Genomic DNA, 22222 nt, shown 5'->3' on the forward strand with positions numbered 1-22222 from the left:
TGCATTTTTATCTTGTGTGATATAAATATCTGTATCATCGGAAGTAGTATGGAGTATGTAGTAAGGGATGATTTCAGTAGCAGTCAATTAACACTTCCAGTGATGTTTTAAAAGGTATAGAAAAATGTAGTTTTTGTGTTTCTAAATTTTATGTAATTTAATGCTCCCTCCCTCCCACACACACAAATAATTTACCTTCATTTAACACTGTTAAACTTTTGAAAAATGGACTTTGTTTACAAAGGCCTCTGTCCCCCGATAACCAGTGAGCCCCCTGAATATCAATTCTAGCTACGGGCCTGCACTCACATATACAAAGTAACACAAACACAGTATGGGGGTCCAAAATACAATAAGTACACTGTTCATGCAATGCAAATAAGATAAACAAAATCATAATTTGCACCGTCTCTACAATGCATATGTGCAAATAGAATGCATGCATAGTATTATTAACAGTGGCGTGTGGTGACCATTTAGATGTCCGAAGCACTGATATAATATCTATTATATATAGATAATAATATATAATATATACACTGAAAATGTATAGTGAATTTACTGGTCTTTTGAACCAAGTTCGGTAGTTCTGGTGTTGTCCGTCCATTTTAAATTATATCATTTTTTCCTGAGAAAGAACAGGCAGAAAACATTTTGGACAAAAGAGATTTTATAGCACAGGGTCAACAAAGTTAGTAATAAGCTGTGTTTTATACAGGGTATATTGATACACTTGTATTTTGAATTGTATCTTCTGCAAATATGCTGTATAAAGATACAAACTGCCAGAGTACTAATTGAGGCGAGTGTACACATTGTTCTATATTACTAGATACTACCTGGTACCTTCACACACTTTCATATACATTCAGCAAACCAAACCCGTAAACTGAGGAAAACCGAAAACAATACGAGTTGAAACATTCCGATACACTCTCTGTCTCTGTATAGAGTAAACTAACTCCCTGTCCGATGCTAGCTTTGTTTGAAACAGAAATAATAATAATAATAAATTCTGCACACGGCCCGTGACCTTGAGGTGCATGCGCAACTGTCTGCCACTGCTGAACCGATGTGAGAGGGGATATCGCTTCGGCTCAACCTCAGTGCAGGAGCTGGTATTTATTCTATGTGTAGTGAAGAAATGGAACGGTTTTATGTAGATATTATTGAATAATCGTGCGATTATGATGACATTACGTTATTGCATATTGCATTCCGAAGCAATGCTTTGGTAGCTTACATTGTATGCATGCCACTGATTATTACGTGACAAGAATTAGCAGAATCAGACTGGGGAACATGTGACCTTCGTTACATTTTCGTAGCTAGTTATCTAATTTTTGATGTTTGTTTATGAAAGGGCCACCAAAGAAAACTTATTAAAACTAAAGAGGGCCTCCTCCTCGTGGGCAAATTTATGTTAGCCTGTAACTGAAAATGACCAGTCTATGTAGTTTGACTCCTCATTTTTATTGTTGCATGATAATGAAGACAGTTTCTGCATTAATTTATTCTGATAGCCACTTATTCATTGAACGACACTGGAGTGTGACATCTCCTTTTTTTTTTTTTCACTGATCAGTACAAACACTTGTAAGTGAACTGAATGGATAGTTTGTAATCAACAGTTGGTTGTGTGCAGGAGCGCCGACTTGTCAAAATTATTGGGGGGCTCTGATCACTGAAATAAATTAATGAATGACTCACTCTTTCCCTTTTTTAAGTTTTGGCCTCAGTGTTCGGAATCTCATAAAAGCCCATGAATTCCTCAAAAATATCAACATTTTTATTCACAGTTCGAATGCAGAATATTAATTGTCCATGGATGGATATGTCACAAATTTGGTCAACCATAATAGCAAAATATTCCCGACTTCTAATATCTGCTACCACGGAGCGCAAAACAGATCTCCCTAATATATCAATGATCCCGTTCTGAATGTCATGTGAGAGGCATTTGTAGCCCGAACGTCCCATCCACTCTCCTAGTTCATGCACATCTTATTTTGAAACTCTTTTTAGTAAAAATTTTAACAATACTCACAATTACATACTTAGTATATAGTAATAAGTCATCTGTTTTGCTGTCTCTGGACATAGGCCCCCCAAACTTGGTGGTTTAGAGACCTCAGCCCCCCAAAGTTGATGGTCTATAACATTTCAAATGTGTATATAAAGTTAAGTTCATGTGGCACAATTCAGAGTAAACTTTACAAGAGAAGCAAAATAATACATTATATCCTCTTAAGCAAAATTATTTGGGGGGCTCTGCCCCCACAATGTTAACATTGGGGGAGCTCGAGCCCCCCCCCCCAAGCCCCATGGAGTCGGCGCCTATGGTTGTGTGTGTTTAATTCCACAGGTTTGACCTTGATTACACTTGTAGGTTGTGAGGATTGGGAAGGGATTTAACACCAGATTTGTTGTTAAGAAATATGAAAAATTCATGCATTCTTTACCTGCACTACTTCTGTATGCACATCATAGTCAACCATCTGTTTTGTGTGTGTGTGTGTGTGGTGTGAGAGAGAACACCCTGTGTTGCTGCATCTCCTCTTCTCTCTCAACGCAACAGCAGACATGATTAACTAACATTCAAAGATGGAAATGTATGGGACTCATTTCACCGTATATGCTAAGTTACAGTTTTATAACTTGGTTCCAGTATGTTCCAAACAATGTTTCTGGTAACTACCAACAATTTAAAAAAAAATCAGAAGCAATAGGACTGTTAAGTAAAAATGGGTAAAAATAAATGCTAATTCATAATGACAATATGAAGTTCATAAGTTACTATCTGAATTGTGAATTTGAATATAAACAAACTTTTTTTTTCCCAGTATACACCAGGGTGCCTCCAACTTTTCATATGTAAGGCCAATGAGGCCGATGGAACAAGTGGTCACAGGTCACATTGCATTTTACTTGTACTGAAGATAATGCCTCAGAATAAAAATAAAGAGGTTTCATGAGTACTATAGAAACCTTGACAAACCAGAAGTGACCCACAGACTGCAGTTTGGGCAGTCGTTCTACACATTGATATGTTTTATTTTTTTCCTTGTGCTTTTCTGCTGTTACACAAATAAGAAGCAAATACTGGTTTTAGTTTGTGCATTGCAGCATCACCTAAATGATAGGAGAAGTAAAGTAAAAAAAAAAAAAAAAAGTAAAGTGTTCCCCTGTGCATAGCACCATGCCATGAAGGCGTATAGGGGGTGTGGGAGTAACGCCCCACACTTTCTTGATCCGGTCGTGAGTGGGGGTGATGTGATCAGCATCACGCCCCTAACTGCCTTTACCCCCCAGGGTTTCCCCCAGGTACCCATGTTATTCGACGCTGGGTGGGCGCCGGGGCCGCTTCCACCGTTAGAAAAGTTCCCGGATTTGAACCGGCCGGGGATCGAACCCGGGACCTTGAGCATAGTAGTCAGACGCGTTACCGACTGAGCCACTTGTTTATTATTGTCGTGTGCAAAAGGTTTTACAAGGAGCTCCTAGAGTAATGCTCTGTCCATTGTCAAATAAACTACGAAAGCCTGCCTACCAACGTGGCAAGAAGAGCTGATTTCATCAGCTTTATTTATTGGAGGTACATAGATCACAATTTCTCACTGCACCCCACCGAGTTGAAGGTGCAATAGATATTTGGTCAAGTTTTATCGGTTCTACTAGTTGAATAGCTCTTTTTGTGTCTGGGTTTGGTTTTTCTTAGACTGTAAATATACTGTTTCTAAGTTACGTCTAAATGTTATCATAAGATTTAATGCCCTAGCTCCTTAGAACTGGAAGGCAATAGTAGAGTTTACTAACTAACATCCCACACCCCCCAAGCTTAAAGCTTAATTTGCACACTGAAGGTGTACATGGAAGTAAAACTCCAAACAATTTTGGCCATTATGGAAGTGATATGATCAGCACCATAAACCAGCCAACTTTGACCTCATCCTCCCCCAAAGGGCTGCTTTATGCAAAATTGGAAAATTTCACATCTTAGATCACCCACCCCAAGAATTAAACTTATGTTCCCATATGGCAGTCAGGCATCTTTCCGGCCAGACCACTGGATTTCCAGTGGTAATAAAGTACTAAACTATTATTTTTTGTAGTGACTAAAACCTTTTAGTTGCTCAAAATTTCGACACAATATCACATGTTTCTTTTTCCTAAGTTATGTGAAGAATAAAATTCAATGTAATTTAAGACAAATAATCAGTAACAGAATGATTAAAAACATACTGAGATTCATGTTACTGGACTTTAGACATGGTTAAATATTAATATACACATGTGATGTTCTTAGATATTCAAATACATGTGTATTTTGTTCGATTAATTTCAGTATGGCATAGTGGTAACATCATCACCACGTAATCAAGGGGTCCCAGGTTTAATACCTGGGGGAGGTACGTACACAGTGGTTCAGATCCCACTTTAAATGTAGGTTCAGTACCGATTAGCCTGTGTATAAAGTCAACTTAAAACAACAATTCAAACAATTCGGTGATCACTGTTACCATTCACATTGAACTTGTAGTTATCCACTTGGCAGAGAGAGTGCATTAATTGTGCTTTTTTCCCACACACAAGAACATTCTCGAGTTTGAATTTACTATATGTTTTACAATATTATTGTAGTTGCATGAAGTGTCTGAAATTGTGCTTCAATGAGGAATGAAAAAGATCATAAAACTGATCTCATGGGTAAAAATTAATGTACTCAAATCATATTGATAACTATCATCTAATGTACAAGTATTTCCTTTGTAATGTGTAAAAAATTAATTGATTTTAATAATCGAACAACATATTTCAGTCCTTTAATAATTTGCACAACACGAAACTGTAAATTCAATGATTTTTTAATATCCAAATAACAGTCTGCCAGCGTTGCTATGGCAACCAAAGTAGTTCGGTACCTTGACAGCGGCGGCAGCATAGTCGCCTGTCTGTTGCTGATTGGACACTTTGTTTAAACATTTCTGACATTATCTAAGCCGTCTGCTAAAAAATTTCCATTGTGGGAATAAATATGAAATAACATCTATCTAAGCATCCTATCCTATTTGCAAAAAAAGCTCGGCAATCGGCTTCCGAGTTCGAATCACGGCACAGGCATTCGGTTGTATTTGTTCTTTAATTAATCCATCCCCACTTAATTATCGTTCCTTTTTATCGTGACAAATCAGATTTTCCGACGTTAAAGATGGTTAAAGCCAAAATGGAAAATATTAGCATTAAATTAAAAATATAACAGTAAAAAAGCGAATTCAGGTCACAACAGGGATTATGGATTCTTGGTTTTATTGCCGTCTTGTATAATGACTTGGTACTACTTACATTTTAGGCGCGATTGTGCAAATGTAGATTGTCATTGGCATTGACAAAGTCCGATAGTTCTGTGAAAATATATTTTATGAAAAGCTCCGACGTTATTTGCAGAAAGATTCAACTCTGTTGCTTCATCAAACAGGTATGACTTGCAGAGCAATTGATAATTAAGTACTTATTGAGCGTAAGAATTTGAGAGTAGAAGATATATATTAGATTCGTAAAACAAATGACTATCATGTTTTGGATCTTCAATTTCAGACGAGATGCTGCTACGAACACGAAAAAAGGTACAGTATAGGTGTGAATTAAATTTGAAGTAAAGGTGAATGCGATGGGTTTAAGTACCTATTGTGGTTTAACCAGTAACGGAAAAAATAATGGTTAAAAAGTTGCATGTAAATCGAATGTCTGGAGTTTGTGTTGCGTATCTTTTCTGTTGTCTCAGAATTTGTGTACATGAAGAATCTTTGATTTTAGTTTTCTCAATTACTTAGCCTAGCTGTTCGGATAGGTCCACTACAAATGTTGTTTTCTTTCGACACTGATGCATTGTAAGAAAATCTGTTCAGTGCTTTTTTTTTCCCTGTTTGTGGTCGTTTTTCAGTACAAGTGATATAAATCGTACTCAAATGTACCTAGACCATAAAGGACTCGTTTCAGAGCGCAAGTGGCGTAACTCCACTTTTCGTGGAAATGGAGTTGCATGTAAAACTCAGAACTATGAAGTTTCAACATTTCAGAACTAGAAGTAAGTGTCTTCTAAGTTTCAAATTTTTGCTTATAGAGGCACCATTATGTTTGTGCTACAACAGCTAAACATAGTACTAAGTTATTTAAATTTGCCTTTTTCTCAAAACTGCCCCCCCCCCCCTTCGAGAATTATGTTCGTTTTTTTAACGAACAGATTTGGATGTTTTACTTACAAACTTGGTTCAAGCATGCGGAAAATTCAAATAACTGAGATATTTGATCCCAAAATATGACTCACATAAGTGAAAACCTCCTATCTTGTAGTGGTTTCGCCACTTTTTATTAGTAAAAACTATGGGTCGGGTACCATATTCTACACCCTCGAATTTTGAATTATTTTTTTTTCATTATGAACATTATTTGATCCTATTTGTGAATAAAAAAAAATGGAGCGCGGAAAGAAGTATTTACAACTGTACAGACGTTTAAAGTTGAAATTTTGTCGTTTGAAATGGTTCGCAATTATTTCCAATTTCTAGATCGTGATACTAACACGACACCAAATTTTAACTATCGATCTCAACCTAACTGAACTAACCTATCCACCTGCCAATGGTTCGTGGGGCTAGCGCCAATGGTTCGTGGGGCTAGCGCCAATGGTTCGTGGGGCTAGCGCCAATGGTTCGTGGGGCTAGCGCCAATGGTTCGTGGGGCTAGCGCCAATGGTTCGTGGGGCTAGCGCCAATGGTTCGTGGGGCTAGCGCCAATGGTTCGTGAGGCTAGCGCCAATGGTTCGTGGGCCTAGCGCCAATGGTTCTTGGGCCTAGCGCCAATGGTTCGTGGGCCTAGCGCCAATGGTTCGTGGGCCTAGCGTCAATGGTTCGTGGGCCTAGCGTCAATGGTTCGTGGGGCCAGCATCAATGGTTCGTGGGGCCAACGCCAATGGTTCGTGCGGCCAACGCCAATGGTTCGTGGGGCCAACACCAATGGTTCAGCAGACCATCTCCCTGTAAGTCAAGTACAATGTCCCGTATGTCTCGTCGAACAAAGTCCTCTTTGTCCTTCATCCCTTTAACGTGTGTCAATCTCATATTTAGTCCTTTTGTATTAATTCAATGTCACACAAATCAATTCCAATGTCTAAAGTCGCACAAAACAATTGCAATGTCTCAAATGTCCAATCCGCCAATAAATTACATAAATAATATATTGAAATCGCAAATTATCCAGTTTCACAAGTCATTCATAACAAGAAAAAAATTGCAAATTATCCCATTGCACAAGTCAAAGATAAGAAGAAAAAGAAAATGTTCAGACGTGCGCCTGTGACATGAATCCAAGATGCGCCATGATCAAATCCCTGCAAAACCGTTTCGACGTTACATAAGGAATCTAAATATTGAAAAACGTAAGTTTCCTAGCACGTAGATCTAGAAAAATTACTTTCCGCGCTATTTAAAAACATAGTTTCTTATGAAGAACTAATTTTCGTAACGAGAATATTTGAAATGTGCGAAAAATCGAGGGTGTAGAAAAGGGTACCCGAGCCAAAACTATTTCGAACTGTTAGCAAAAAAATCCAGCTCAACCAGGACTCGAACCCGGGTCTCGGGCATTCTGTGCCATTGCTCTACTGCTGAGCTACCGAGCTGGCCTGGCTTCACCTGATTTTTCGCTTCCGCTGTTTCAAAGGCAACAGACCCCGTTGCTGTAGCACTGGCAGAGACTATTCCACACAGGTAAAACAGCGGAAGCGAAAAAATCAGGCTAGGCAAGGTTGGCTTAGTAGCTCAGCGGTAGAGCAATGGCACATAATGCGAGAGATCCGGGTTCGAGTCCTGGTTGAGCTTGCATTTTTCGCTAACAATTCTATGTAGTACATTTCCTGTGTGTACCTAATTTAATGTAAAAACTATTTGTATGTACACTAAAACAGCGGAAGAAAATGTCTGAAATTGCTACTAGCTTTAAACCTAACACTCCTAACGCGATGATGTAAAATTATATCTGCTGTTTGAAATGTCATGTTGGATGCTTTATTCGCTTGTATGAAGTGTTTGGGCTGTTCTGCTTCACACTAAGATACAAAAATGTATACAATAAATATAAAATAAATCCTTATTCTGTTGTATCTCTGTATATTATCATATGATTTGACATCAGATTCTGTTGAAATTCATTCCAATCCATAGTAACTTGAAGGCAAGATGGGAGGGGGGACTTATTGGTAATTCACAGGTATCAGAATTTTTCTATTACATGTATGTTAATAGTGAACAGATCAGTGGCGGCTGCTCATAAGGATTATATGGACACAGCACTGCCGTGCGTAACCATAAGTGAACGACATTACATTTACGTCTGTGTACCTAAGTACAGTTTTCACATTATCTGAATTGCAAATCTGTCGTTACTCACATATCGTTAGGTAGTCAATTTTGTATTTTTTTCTCCCATGACAATTCTGAAGTTTGCAGGCCACTGTGTGGGAATACGAGACTTGGCTCTTACAATGAGAGAAATCTGGCAGGGTGCTACACTCCACATGCATGCTCTTTACGTCCCTGCGAGCATTATCTGGCGAGGCGAGGCAACTGTCCCAAATCCTAGCCCCTAGCCGAAGCTGCCCTCTCTTCCCGGTGAAGTGTAGAAAACGAAGAGTTGCCACAAGCAAGGACGTTAACATGAGAAAAAATACCAAGAGTTTGGCAAAAAAAATCCTTGTTCCACAAATTTATTCACTTACGACATTAGCATGGAGCAATGTGTAAGGTAATTTTCAATGAGGAAAGACATTATCGGTAACTGAAAAATACAGACTTATTTGATTTTTGTTATTTATTGGCACTTTTCTGCCACTTTTGGCTAATCGCGACACTGAGGTTGAGTGATGATTGATGAAATTGACGAGGAGATGTTCACAAAGAAAACCCATGCCAAGGCCAGGATTCAAACCCGGGACCCCTGGCATGATAGTATGCTGTGCTAACCAGTTCGTCACTGAATTCTGCTTTTGATTTTTGTTGCTTGCAAAGTTATCACTATGACGTCTAAAAATCATCAAAATATGCTCTTATGACCTAAAATTTTACAAAATATGCCCTTATAACTGGACTGTTTCAAACATCAATATCTAAATTTTGATATATTTTCACATATTTACTATTTTTAGTTCATTTTATAGGCCCTGAGGTGTAATGCACAATGGTAAATTTTCAAATAAAAGTGAAAAAGATTTTGCTACAGTCCAAAAAAACCCTCTAGCAAACATGGGAGTAAGAATGAATCCACTTTGAAAATGACTGTATATTTCTCGAAAATGCAAAAATATGCTGACTATCACCAAAAATCCATCAAAATATGCTATGTTACACAAAAATGGCCAAATATGCCCTTAAATAGCACCTTAACTTAATTAGATTCTTTGTCATGAAGATCCTAGCCCTAGTTATCACACATATGCGTTGTTTTTATTTTTCTGTGTTCATTGGCAAGTAAATTGGGTTATGATGATGTAGATCTAAAATACATGTTTAGATTGGCATGTTACTAAAATTCCTGAAAATGTGTCAAAGTTGTCTGGTAACTTCCCTTTTGTATTTCTTTTCCTCTATTGAGTTAGAAAATGCTATGGCTAACTGCTAGCATCCTACTTCCATCTTTCATGATGCTTGTAATACTGTTAAATAATAGGTGCTACTAAGGTGTAAAACATTATATTTGATATAAACGAATATCACAATTTCTTAATCACGTTGACTGTTAAATAAATGAAAAATTCGCCATTGCTTGCCAGTTTGATTCACCACGAGTTGTCACTGGAATAGATTAGCATTGATACACCTGTACCCCCTTAATAATAAGGAACTAATTAGTTCTATATAAATGACAACTAATAAAATTTAATTTTTTTCTGATGTGTTAAAACCAAGGTTGCTAGTGGTCCAGGACCGGAACCTTTTTCTCGCACAATTTAAATTCGGTCCAAGTTGCGTATTGTTTCATTGAAAAAATGTTCTTGGGTCATATTTAAATTGAGCCAGAGATAAAGGTTTCTGGACCGTACAAGTATTTAAATTCATCCGGAAAAAAGTTCCAGAACTGTATTTAAATTGAGCCTGAATAAAGGTTCCTGGACCGAATTTAAATACTTTACAGAAGTTTCTTTATGGTCCAGAACCCATTTACGCTTGCTGATTTTCTCTCCTGGACCGGAATTGAATTTATTTAATATTACTGGACCTTGAACAACCCTGGTTAAGACTACATTTGAGGGGACAGTAATAAAAATTACTATATTTATGTAAAATAATCCAGTAGTTTATTCCATCCACTGGTCTAGATTTCCTTGATATTTTAGGAGCGATTTTACAATACTGGACAATTCCCCGATTTCGTTCATATTTCGCATGCTCAATAATTTAGGGCTCCTAATCACGAGTCTGCAGTTAATATTTGGCGGTCACATGTAGAATTTCGAAAAAAGGGTGTCTGTGATCACAACCGACAATGCACGATTGCTCATTATTTACCGGAAGATTTTGTGTTTCCAATACTTAAAAAAGGAAATATACATTCCTGATATTACTACGACCCCAAATTTTAACTATGTTTGCTTAACCTGACCTAACCTTACCGTGAATAGTTTGTGGGGCTATGCGTGAATGTTTTTTGGGGCTATGTGTGAATGGTTTTGTGGGGCACCGTAATGTGCAATCGTGCATTGTCAGCTGCGATCACGGACCCCCTATTTTTGGAAATTCCACACATGACCGCCAAATATTAGATTCGTGATTAGGAACCCTAAATTATTGAGTATGCGAAATATGAACGAAATAAGGGAATTGTCTGGCATTGTAAAATCTTACCATATTTTATTCTAATCTTGCAGGTGCTTTTTTTTCTGCATGTTGAAAATAATATACTTGAAATTTTAATTTATGTTCCTAGGAATTTACCTTTGTTCTACCTTTGAAACGGAAGCTTGAGGAACTAGGAAGCAATGATAGTTCCATATCCCCACCTCCTACAAAGGTTCGACTGCTGAAGAGCAATTCATGTGAAAGCTTAGGTGCTTGTGCACTTCCATCAGGTGATGATTGTGAATTACAAGTCAAACTTGTATCGTGCAACCCTGAACTAGTGGAAGAAGCAGAACATAATATATCCATTGGTAACTTAGGGAGGTCAAAACGCAAATTTGAAAGTGGAGAAGATAGAAATACTTCATTTCATAATAAACTTACTACGTTGAAGTCCAATAAGGCAGGAAGTGAAGAAATAGTAGCTGTTGAGAGTGATACTGTGCTGGATGAATTTAACTCTTACCAGTTCTGGAGGGATCCAATTCCAGATATAGGTGATTTTTCAAATGAAAGTTTAATGTTGATTGACAGCTGAGGTAAGATAACTGTCTTGTTGTTTTTCTTTAAATGTAAAGAATGATGTGTTTAATTTATGCGAATGCTAATTTTGTATATATACACAGTTAATAGAAGATAGGTAAGACTGATGACACCATGGCTGTGTTGTGTAGGGTGAGTTGGGGTAATTTTGGGGCAGTGGGGTAATATGGGGCATTTTAAAAAAAGTTTGAATTATACAAAACCTACTTTGCAGAATGTAACGAAATTTTTACAGTTTGTTGGTTCTAATATTTTGAAGACCCTCACTTTGTAAACTATTTTCTAGGCTAACCCATCAAGCCTTAAAAAAAATATTATCAGGTAAAACTGGACATTACAGTTTCGAGGGTCAGTGCTTAACTGTGCTCACAACCATACAGACAACACCCAGAACATTTTAACTTGCACAATTTTTCCATCTGAGTGTTAAACTTCAAGATAGTGTTTGTTTTCCTGTGCTAGGCCCATTAGAGTTTGTGCAGTGAAGAAAAGTTAAAAACTGGGGTAATTTGGGGCAGTGTCGTCATGAATTGCTAGTAGGCCTAACATCCTTTCTTTAGCATTTAAGAATATGTTTGATGTCTAGTTTCTAAGCTGTTTACACCACAATGTTAAAAGTCTGAAATTATTTCATAGGTTAGGTTATTAGATACTTCTCAATAATTTCCTTTCTTTGTCATCAAAAACTCATGGAAGAAAACCCTTGTTACATAAATATTTTTTATTGTCTCACTGTAAGCAAATAAATTACATTGAATAATATGAATTGATGTCTTTGACTGTCTTGTTGCCCACAATACCCTCAACATGGGGTAATTTTGTGCAGGGACTGAACTACAGACGTGAAAAGTTCAAACAAATGAGAAGTGCCTCAAATTCCCCCAACCCTGGGGTAATTTGGGGCAGGGTATAAAACAGTGTACAGAACATTTACTATGGGACCTTTCAAGGAAAAAAAATGGTCTGAATGTACTCTCTGACATTCCAATGTATAAATAGAACTGAGAAATGTTACTATTAGCTATCGGTCTCAAAGGTATTTTTTTTAAAAAAAGTGTTAAAAATTGCCCCGACTCGACTCACCCTACTAATTGCAAGTTCTTGGTGTTACTATTATTATTTATTATTTGAAGCAGGGTTACACTCAAGGTGTACTGATAAATCAGGGGATTTTTTTTTAAAAAAAGAAATAACTTAATGTAGATATCAGTCAATTTTTGTGAAAGAGCAAGGGTCTTCCAGAAAAAAATATAGGTGCCTTTGGGTGTGAAATACATGGCAGGTGTGTGCAAGGTATTTATGTGCAGAAGCTGCATACCTTTGGGAAACATGATGGTAAGAGACCTGTAGGAAGGCCAAGATGAAGATGGAGGGATACTGTTGAGATGGACCTAAAGGAAATCAGAAGGGATGGAAAAGGTTGGTTTGATCTTGCCCAGGATAGAGCACATGCAAGGCTTGCGTTGCTGCAGCCATAAACCTTCTGGTTTAAGAAGGCTACAGAGTTTGTTAGGTCTTGATTTGTAACAAAATTGATCAAAATAGCAAATAAGATTGGACCTGGTGAGGATCCTTGTGGTACTCAACTTTCTTTTCTGGATGAAACTGTTTTAATAATCTTAGCTGAAAGAATTCAATTTTCTGGATGGTTCAAAGACCATTCAAGGAAGAGCTGATAATCCCATAAAGTGAAAGCTGTTGATCAGTACTATGCAAGGCTTTAACTAAGTCAATAAATATGTCAGTCTGAGATTATTCCCTAATGTTAGTTTAATAGAGCCTATGAGTACCAATAAATTTGAACTAGACCTTTTCCTTAAACGGCCTTGTTGATTACCATCTATGTATTGTTTGAAGGAGAAAGACAAATAATCAACATTTATATACTATGAACTATGTACCGATTTTTCAAGTAACCTTGTTGTTTACATTTGGAAGGTTGAAATTTGATGAGTGTGTTTTGAACCAGTTCTATCGAAAAGTTGATTGTTTTCTGTTGACTATACTGCACATCCTAGAAACTTATCTGATATCTTGCCTGTAAAAATTTTTGTGAGGTACTATAGATAAAGGTTAGGTGGCCGAGCAGCCAAAGGCTGAACCTCGCTCTGTAGTAAATAAAAATACTTTTCTATTCTATTTTATTCTTAAAGTAAATTCACAGTGCTGCAAGGTATTTCTATTCTGTTTTTCTTTCAGAAGATTTGCTTGTGCTACAGTGTATAGTTATAAATACAGCCATACAGGACCAAATGCTCATGTGTGAACTTATACGTGTATTAATTCTGTTTTTGTATTACATGATAGATCAACTATCACTGGCCCACCATGCTATCTTAGATGTTTTTTAAACTTTGATTATTTTGTGACATTAACTGTATAATATTTTTTTTTTTTTCATTTTATGCTGATTAGTTTTGGTCGCAGCCATGGTGTATCCAACTCGCAAGGCAATTCTTCCCTTGAGGGAGATTTTTAAGAAGTGTCAGTTCACTAACACTTCCCACAGTGGACTTCTGAAGAAACTTGATGAGTACTATAATGCTGTGAGTATGATTATAACTTTTGGCGTGACATTAGAAAAAAAATCATTCTTCAATGTGCAATCATTATTTCTATTAGGGCTGAGCCAATACCAGTGGTATTGGCATTGGTTAGTATCCATTGATTTTCTTTTACCGATGCCATCAGATACCAAAGATTTTAAGTGGCTAGAAAAGCAGGCAAAGGCAACAGTTCGTCTCAACATTTGTCCTTATTAAAAGTTCGTTCACCCTTCCCTGTAACACATTGGGAGACCGGCACAGGAAGTTCTATAGACTTTCCTAGAAACACTGGATAAAACCCCACCCACCTGGGAAGCAGATGGGAATATCCAAGGCATGGGTAAGTGAAAGCTGAACCCAAACGTGACCATGAAGGCATATAACTGCTTAGTTAACGCTGTGGGAAATAAACCATTCATTGCCAATTCTTTCTTGAAGATCGTGGTCATTAGATAGATGGATGTTTTTAACCCCCTGCCGAACTAATGGGGTCAGGTAGTTGCGGAGTTCTTGTAAAAGAGGGATGAAGGTCACTGTGAAATTAGCTTTGTGTTATCTAAGTTCAAGCGGGAAGGGGAATCAGCAAATTATACTTATCCTCTTCACTTCTGTCTTTCGTGTGACCGCCGGTATCGACCAATGAGGGTGGAGTGGTTGGCACATTGCTCTACGATGTCAGATTTCGAATCCCACCCTGGGCATGGATGTTGGTGTGTGTCCATTCATCAATTTTTCATCACGTCAGCACTCATCCCCGTCTTTGCAAATTAGCCGAAAGTGGCACAATAAGCGAAGTAAATTAAAGCAAAGCAATCAGTCAAGTAATGCCCCATAATTTTTTTCATTTGAGGATGGAGAGAGCCGTGTGCAAATGGAAGGGTAGCAACATTGAAGTTTCATGCTCACAAGTGCATAAGTACATGGTAGTATGACAGATAGTGCCATGCTGGTGGTCCGTGAAAATGGCATCTCTGAGTGACACGTTACAAACATCAAGCTGTCATTGAATTCTTGGTGTCGGAGAGAGAAAGTGTGGGAAACATTCACGAACGGTTGTGTGCTGGATATGAAAGTTCTGCTTTCGATAAGAGCTTCGTTGGATGTTGTTTGCAGAGTGAGATTTGAGGAAGTGAGGAAATGGAGCTGCATGGTCGGCCGCTCCCAGGAGGCAATCACCAAATTTGGTTGGTGTTGAACCCACCTATAGTCCTAATCTGGTACTTCCAGAATTTTCATCTGCTTGGGCTACTGATAGATGCCTTACGTGGGACAATGTTGGAACGTGACACAAGCATGATTCATGTATTGAGAACATGGTTACGTGAACAGGACACAAGCTGGTACAGGGAAGGAATTCATGCTTGCGTAAGGCTGTAGACGTTGATGGAGACTATGTATAAAAATAACACACTTTAAGTAAAGAAAGTACCCGGAATTTGGCTGGTAAAAGTCCCACATTGGAGGTATCGAGAATTCGTATTGTCCGTAGGATGGCAGCACTGTACTGAATGACCACGCAGAGGGGTAGAGTAATCTATCCATCAGTTTGTTCACAGCAGCTGTTTACGTTAGTTGTGTTGATGAGTGTCCTGCGATTTGCAAAATAGAGATAAGTATCGAGCAAAGAATTTGTTTGAAATTTTGTGTTGCCAACGGACTCGTGTGCTGAATCATTGAAAATGCTACAAGAGGCCTTTGGTGATTCGTGTCTGTTGAAAACACAAGCTTATGCGTGGTACAAGGCTGCTGATTTGCTCCATACTGGTCGATCTTCCACGTCAACGACTGACGAAAACGTCTGAAAAATCAGGACAATGGTGCTTGAAAACCGGCGTGTGAGTGTGAGACAGGTAGCTCGTGAGCTTGGCATATCACACATGTCCGTTCACAACATTTTGACTGATGTGTTAGGCATGAAACGCGTTGCGGTACGACTTGTTCCGAAGGAGCTGAATTTCCTGCAAAAGGCACATCGCAGGAATGTTGCTGAAGACATGATTTCGCGAGCCTCTAGTAACTCAACCTTCAATAAATGCATCATAACTGGTGATGAGACATGGGTGTTTGAGTTTGACATCCAAACAGGTCAACAATCTTCGGAATGGTGCTTCAAAAATGAACCAAAACCCAAAAATTAAGGTCATGCTCATTGTTGTTTTTGATTATTGTGGTGTTGTGCACTCAGAATTCCTTCCAGTGGGACAAACTGTGAATAAAGAGTTTTATGTGACCATTATGAGGCATCTGCGTGAGAATGTTTGCCGGAAAGACAAGAGTTATGGAAAAACAATTCTTGGATTTTGACCCACGATAATGCGTCGTCGCACACGTCTAGTCTTGTTCGTGAATTTTTGGCCAAAAACTCAACACATGTCCTCGCCCAAGTCCGATATTCTCGAGATGTGGCTCAGTGTGATTTTTTTCTCTTTCCACGACTCAAGTTACCACTTCGGGGAAGGTGTTTTGAATCAATTGAATCCATTAAAGGAAATTTGCAGAAAGAACTCAGGTCAATACAGTCTTCTGCGTTTGATAGGTGTTTTGAAGACTGGGTTAAGCAGTGGCATATGTGTGTTGCATCTGATGAGGCCTATTTTGAAGGTGACAAAACAAATGTTAATGATTAACCACATATTTTGTGTTTTATTCACAAATTCCTGGTACTTTTTGTACGTAGTAGTATAAAGGAAAAATTCAGTTATCCTGCGAGTGATTTTCATACATTTTAAATAAATAGTTCCCAAGAAAGAATTTTGGGGCATTACTTTATGAGTAACCCTTGTGAGATGTAATTCCAACTTTTCATGAGAGTCACTTCCTTTACCTTCATAGTTCAGGGCTCAAAGGAACGCCAATTTTAATTATGCAGCACAGAAGTTAGCATGTTGTAGACCTCATTTATTTCTGAAGTTCATCTCGAACTATTGCACCTTTTTTCAAGTTCCACTTTAACTACTAGAAGTTGAACTGGCAGAACCAGTGAGCACAATGCACAAGTGCATGCTGTGTGACTGTTCCTCTTCATAGCTGTCGATGACATTCTCAATGTTTTTCTCAGTTTTGAGAACCTTGAGGGGTGACCTTCCACATAGTACACCCAATTGTCAACCTCACTTTCACATAGTACACCCAATTGTCAACCTCACTTCCACGTAGTACACCCAATTGTCAACCTCACTTCCACATAGTACACCCAATTGTCAACCTCACTTCCACATAGTACACCCTGGACTGCATTTTGCAGAGGAACGAGGCTCTGGCGACTGACCCCATGGCCATTATAATTTTTTGTATTGTCCTGAATTTTGTCCTTGTGTGTGCTGAGTGCCTCTTTACAGCCTCAGCTATTAAATGGAGTCAGAATATTTTAATTACAACACGACGTTACAGTTATGTTATTGTAATTCTGTAATTACCCTATATAAAGTGATGGGTGCAAAATAGCCTAAGTGCTGACGCACCAAAAAGTTGAATTTCAAATTCAAATTCAAATTGAGAACCTTGACAAAGTTACAGTATTCTTTTTACATGTTTTTATTGTGCATTTGTAATCTCTTATTGACATTTTTTTCTATTTACAGGTCAATGATGATCAATTTTTTGAGGAGTTCGTATACTGTTTGAAGTGTGCGATGGTGGTGACAGAAAAATCACCAAATGTGGACCGAACATTAGATTTTGCAGCGAAATTTTGTTCTTATTTAGAAAAAGCAGAGAGAGTGGAGAATGAAAACGAATGTGATAATGAGAACCAGGAAATGAATACGTTCGTTTTGAAAATATTTGAATTTCTTTTCAAGGTAATTATCTTAGTTGATCCTACAGTGCTTTCATGGCATTTTATTTTATTCATTTCAATTCATTATGTTACAAATGATAATACATGATTGGACAGATTATTTGGCACACTATCGATATCTGATGACATAGGCATGTTCTGTTTATTGATAAATTGCAAGTTCTTGATGGAAGATTTGTGATTATTGGTGCCATGGTAGTTCAGTCGGTAGACATCTGACTGCCATGTAGGGGTGTTCTCAGCTGGAAATGTTTCCTACAATGTAATGGCATAACTAGCTATGGGGTTCACCCAGCCTCTGTTCAGTTGGTACCTCAGGCTTAAAAGTAACTTCAGGATTGTGCTGGGCACATCATCTGCTGTACGACCGAAATTGAGAATTTTGTTTCGAAGGAAATACAAAATGTGAGAGACTACATGGTATTTTTCATTTTTTGTTTTTGAAAGCCGTGAAGTATAATTACCTACTTAATTTTGTGATGAATTGATGTGAAATGAAGTGCAAAATGGAAAGTAAATTCTTAACATGAAATTCAGTTATTTACAACCAACACTTTTCAGATTCTGAAGTAACCCCGCGAGTTATGCACAATCCCAGAACTGATTACTTCTGTTGCAAAATTTGGGATGGAAAACATGGGACTTTTTTCACACAGGAGTAACCTTGATAGTATTCTGATAACCTCATAAGTGATTTTTCCTATTGGTATGTATTGCTTGCATTGTATAATTATATCTGGTAAACTACAAGAGTGATAATACCTCATAAATTAATCAAAATATATTTTATGACAATGTACATAACTGACAAATGTCCAGGTATGCATATTGACAGGAATCTGTATACGATACACATTGATATTCTGATTTATTTTCCCGATTTATTTTCCCTTTAAAAAACAGGGCTTCTATTTCTGTTACTATAATTGAAGAGGATTACTCGAAAGGTTTCTTTAGTGTTGTAGAGATTTTTTGGAGCCCCCTCTTGAACATTTATTTTAAATATAGATTTTTTGCATGAAATACTTTACCGTCACGTTCCAATCCTCGCATTTCACATTATGAATGTACTGTTAAAATTGGAACTTGTAATTTTGTGTATCAAGTACAGTTTTTAAAATTAAGCTTTCGTATTTTCTTTGCCATTTTAACATTGAAATGCCATGTGTGTGTATATGGCTTTTGATTCCAAAGTATGTTAAGATTTTGTACCAGAATCCACCATTAATATGTTTCCTTAATTATTGGTATTGGAAAGGTTTCATAATGGCCCCTTTCCCATCAAAATAAAAATTAACATAGGATTGTGGCTCATATTTGCTGATGTTACTTTTATCTTCCAGGCCAGTAAAGTGGATGACCAGACCGTAAGGTACCGTTCTTGTCAGTTGGTGAGCAGAATCTTGGACCACCTGGGGGAAGATGCCACTATAGACGATTATCTGTACAACAGCATAACGGAGTCCATGCTGGATAGAATGCAGGTGCTTATATATGTATATATGTTGCTGCTGCTTCTTATGAATATACCTTAGCCTCCACAATGCCAGAGTGGTAATGCTGTTATCTTGAAATCAAGGTGCCTCAGGTTTGGTCCTTGGTGGAGGTACATTGCATGGTGGGTTTGGATCTCACTTTAAAACTGTAGGTATTGTCCCAATTAGCCTATGTGACCAACAAATAGATTTAAACTCTCAAATTTTCTTGTGAATTTGTGTGCGGCAGCATTTCTGAAATCTGCAAGAAGGGCCAAAGAGATTCTCTGTGAAAACACACCTACGCTTAATCTGGAGATTCTTCATGGCACAACAGTGTAGAATTAATAATAATAAATGGACTGTATTTTTTTGATTCTCAACTTTGGTTTGCCTATTATAAGTAGCATTGGAAGTGTAACACACACATACACACACACAATCCGCCTCTACCTCTCTCTTTTGTTCAGAATTTGTCTTGGAAATGCTTGAAGGACTCTTGAAAATATGGGCGAGCCAATCCCAGTACTGTCTGATACTTTACTAGAGGTTTGGTATTTCCCACAGTCCACAAATGCCACACAACACTTGTGGAGTCTTAACATCCTGAAACTTACATTCAATTTAAAATTTGCATTTCTTTGCACCAGTATTGTGTGTAAAAATTAACATTGCAATTATATGTCAACCATTTTAATATTAAAAATATCTCACATGTAAACTTATGAATATTTTAAAGTAAAACTCTAGCACTTGCATATGGTTGAATTCCAGCGGAGTACTTTGTTAAATAATAGGGATGGGCTGATATGAAATTTTGGCCGATACCAATAAAGTACCGATATAAAATTTACCGATACCGATAACCGATATTCTACCGATCCGATATAAAATTAGGTATGGTACTTGAAGAACATGAAATGTTCCTTGATCTCCTTAACAAATGTGTGTTTCGAGGTGACTGCAGTGCAAAAGAAGTTTAATATTTAGACAATTACTTTTTAGAAAGTAGGGCATCGAGATTGTCCATAAAAATTATAACAAAATCGCAGAATTTTGCACTAAATTATAAGAGATACTGCTGGACAAAAAAAACCGGACACCTTAATATTTGACATCTGAATTGCAATTACTTATGAATTACGCTCTCAGTTAAGTATTGAACAATTGAACATTCATTATTGAACATTTTGCATAGTTTTCCATTTACTATTTATTTATTTATTTACTCGTATTTACTTATTTGGGACACCTAGTAGGCTCAAAATTAATTTCATGCAATTTTGTTTTAATTTATTGATTTTCAATTCCTGTTGATGTTATTTTGTTTAATGTCTAGAGAGGCATGAATTTTGGTTCATAGTAACCATAGTAACAGATATTATTGATATTGTCATTTCTGGTGTTTATCTTGCAAGTGTATTGTAAGTTTGCTAGCTTGAAAATGAGACGTAAGCAGGTAGTAAAAGCAGTAGCTCTTCATGATGATGAAGGTGCTAGGGTGCTAAATATAGCACAAAGTACTATCAATGAAGCTCTCAGACGGTATGATGCAACTTGTTCCTATGGTAGAAGACCGGGTTCTGGTCGGAAACGATGCACAACAGCACGGGAATTTTGCACTAAATTATAAGAGATACTGCTGGACAAAAAAAAACGGACACCTTAATATTTGACATCTGAATTGCAATTACTTATGAATTACGCTCTCAGTTAAGTATTGAACAATTGAACATTCATTATTGAACATTTTGCATAGTTTTCCATTTACTATTTATTTATTTATTTACTCGTATTTACTTATTTGGGACACCTAGTAGGCTCAAAATTAATTTCATGCAATTTTGTTTTAATTTATTGATTTTCAATTCCTGTTGATGTTATTTTGTTTAATGTCTAGAGAGGCATGAATTTTGGTTCATAGTAACCATAGTAACAGATATTATTGATATTGTCATTTCTGGTGTTTATCTTGCAAGTGTATTGTAAGTTTGCTAGCTTGAAAATGAGACGTAAGCAGGTAGTAAAAGCAGTAGCTCTTCATGATGATGAAGGTGCTAGGGTGCTAAATATAGCACAAAGTACTATCAATGAAGCTCTCAGACGGTATGATGCAACTTGTTCCTATGGTAGAAGACCGGGTTCTGGTCGGAAACGATGCACAACAGCACGGGAAGATCGTTTCATGTGTATCATAGTCTTAACGGAACCATCGTACGACTTCAAATATTGTGGCACGGCGTTTGAGAAATGTTCATAGAGCTGTGGTTTCTTCACGAACAGTTCGTAGAAGACTAAATGAAAGTGGTTTATCATCTCGGAGGCCGGCTACACGTCCCAGGTTGTTAGCACGTCACCGGAAGCGAAGACTGGAATTTGCTACACAAGACTTACATTGGAATGTGGAGCAGTGAGAAAAGGTTTTATTCTCCGATGAGTCAAAATTCAACCTACGTTCATCAGACGGGTGTGAACAAGTGTACAGAAGACCTAGTGAGCGTTATGCACAATGTTGTTTCATTGAAATAACACCCTTTCGAGGTGGTGGTGTAATGGTCTGGGGAGGTATTTTTTTACAAGGACGTACAGAGTTGGTTCTTGTAGAGAATGGGGCAATGACAGCTCGCAGGTATATTACAGAATGTTTTGCAGATCATGTAGTACCATATGCACCATTCATAGGCCCAGATTTTGTTTTTATGCATGACAATGCGCGTCCTCACATTGCAAATATTGTCACGGAGTACCTGGACAAAGTTGGGATTACGCGTTGAGAATGGCCACCACAAAGTCTGGACCTAAATCTGATAGAGCATGTCTGGGATCAACTGAAACGACATATCAGAAACTGTGCAATAGTTCCAGGAACAATTGAAGAGAGCTAAGACTTGCTATTCAAGAAGAATGGGAGCAATTGGACCAATAAGTGATTGCCAACCTTATTCGAAGTATGCCACGGAGGTTACAAGT

General features: G+C 37.6%; 1 protein-coding gene across 2 annotated transcripts in view; it reads left to right on the forward strand.

The window, feature by feature from the left end:
- The first annotated feature begins 5358 nt into the window (after window positions 1–5358).
- Window positions 5359–22222, forward strand: part of Cap-G (Chromosome associated protein G) — a 109967-nt gene continuing 93103 nt past the window's right edge. Inside the window, exons 1-5 of one of the 2 annotated variants that reach the window (XM_083114811.1) lie at window positions 5359–5476; window positions 10978–11428; window positions 13848–13978; window positions 17560–17778; window positions 19121–19261. In XM_083114811.1, the coding sequence (XP_082970937.1) occupies window positions 13862–13978; window positions 17560–17778; window positions 19121–19261 (477 nt within the window). In that variant the 5' untranslated portion in view covers window positions 5359–5476; window positions 10978–11428; window positions 13848–13861. Of the gene's footprint in view, window positions 5477–5575; window positions 5625–10977; window positions 11429–13847; window positions 13979–17559; window positions 17779–19120; window positions 19262–22222 lie in introns of those variants that run through there. The other variant, XM_083114812.1, reaches the window with a different exon arrangement.

This window comes from Lepisma saccharinum, chromosome 29, assembly GCF_977018435.1.
Source record: "Lepisma saccharinum chromosome 29, izLepSacc3.1, whole genome shotgun sequence".
Classification (NCBI taxonomy): domain Eukaryota; kingdom Metazoa; phylum Arthropoda; class Insecta; order Zygentoma; family Lepismatidae; genus Lepisma; species Lepisma saccharinum.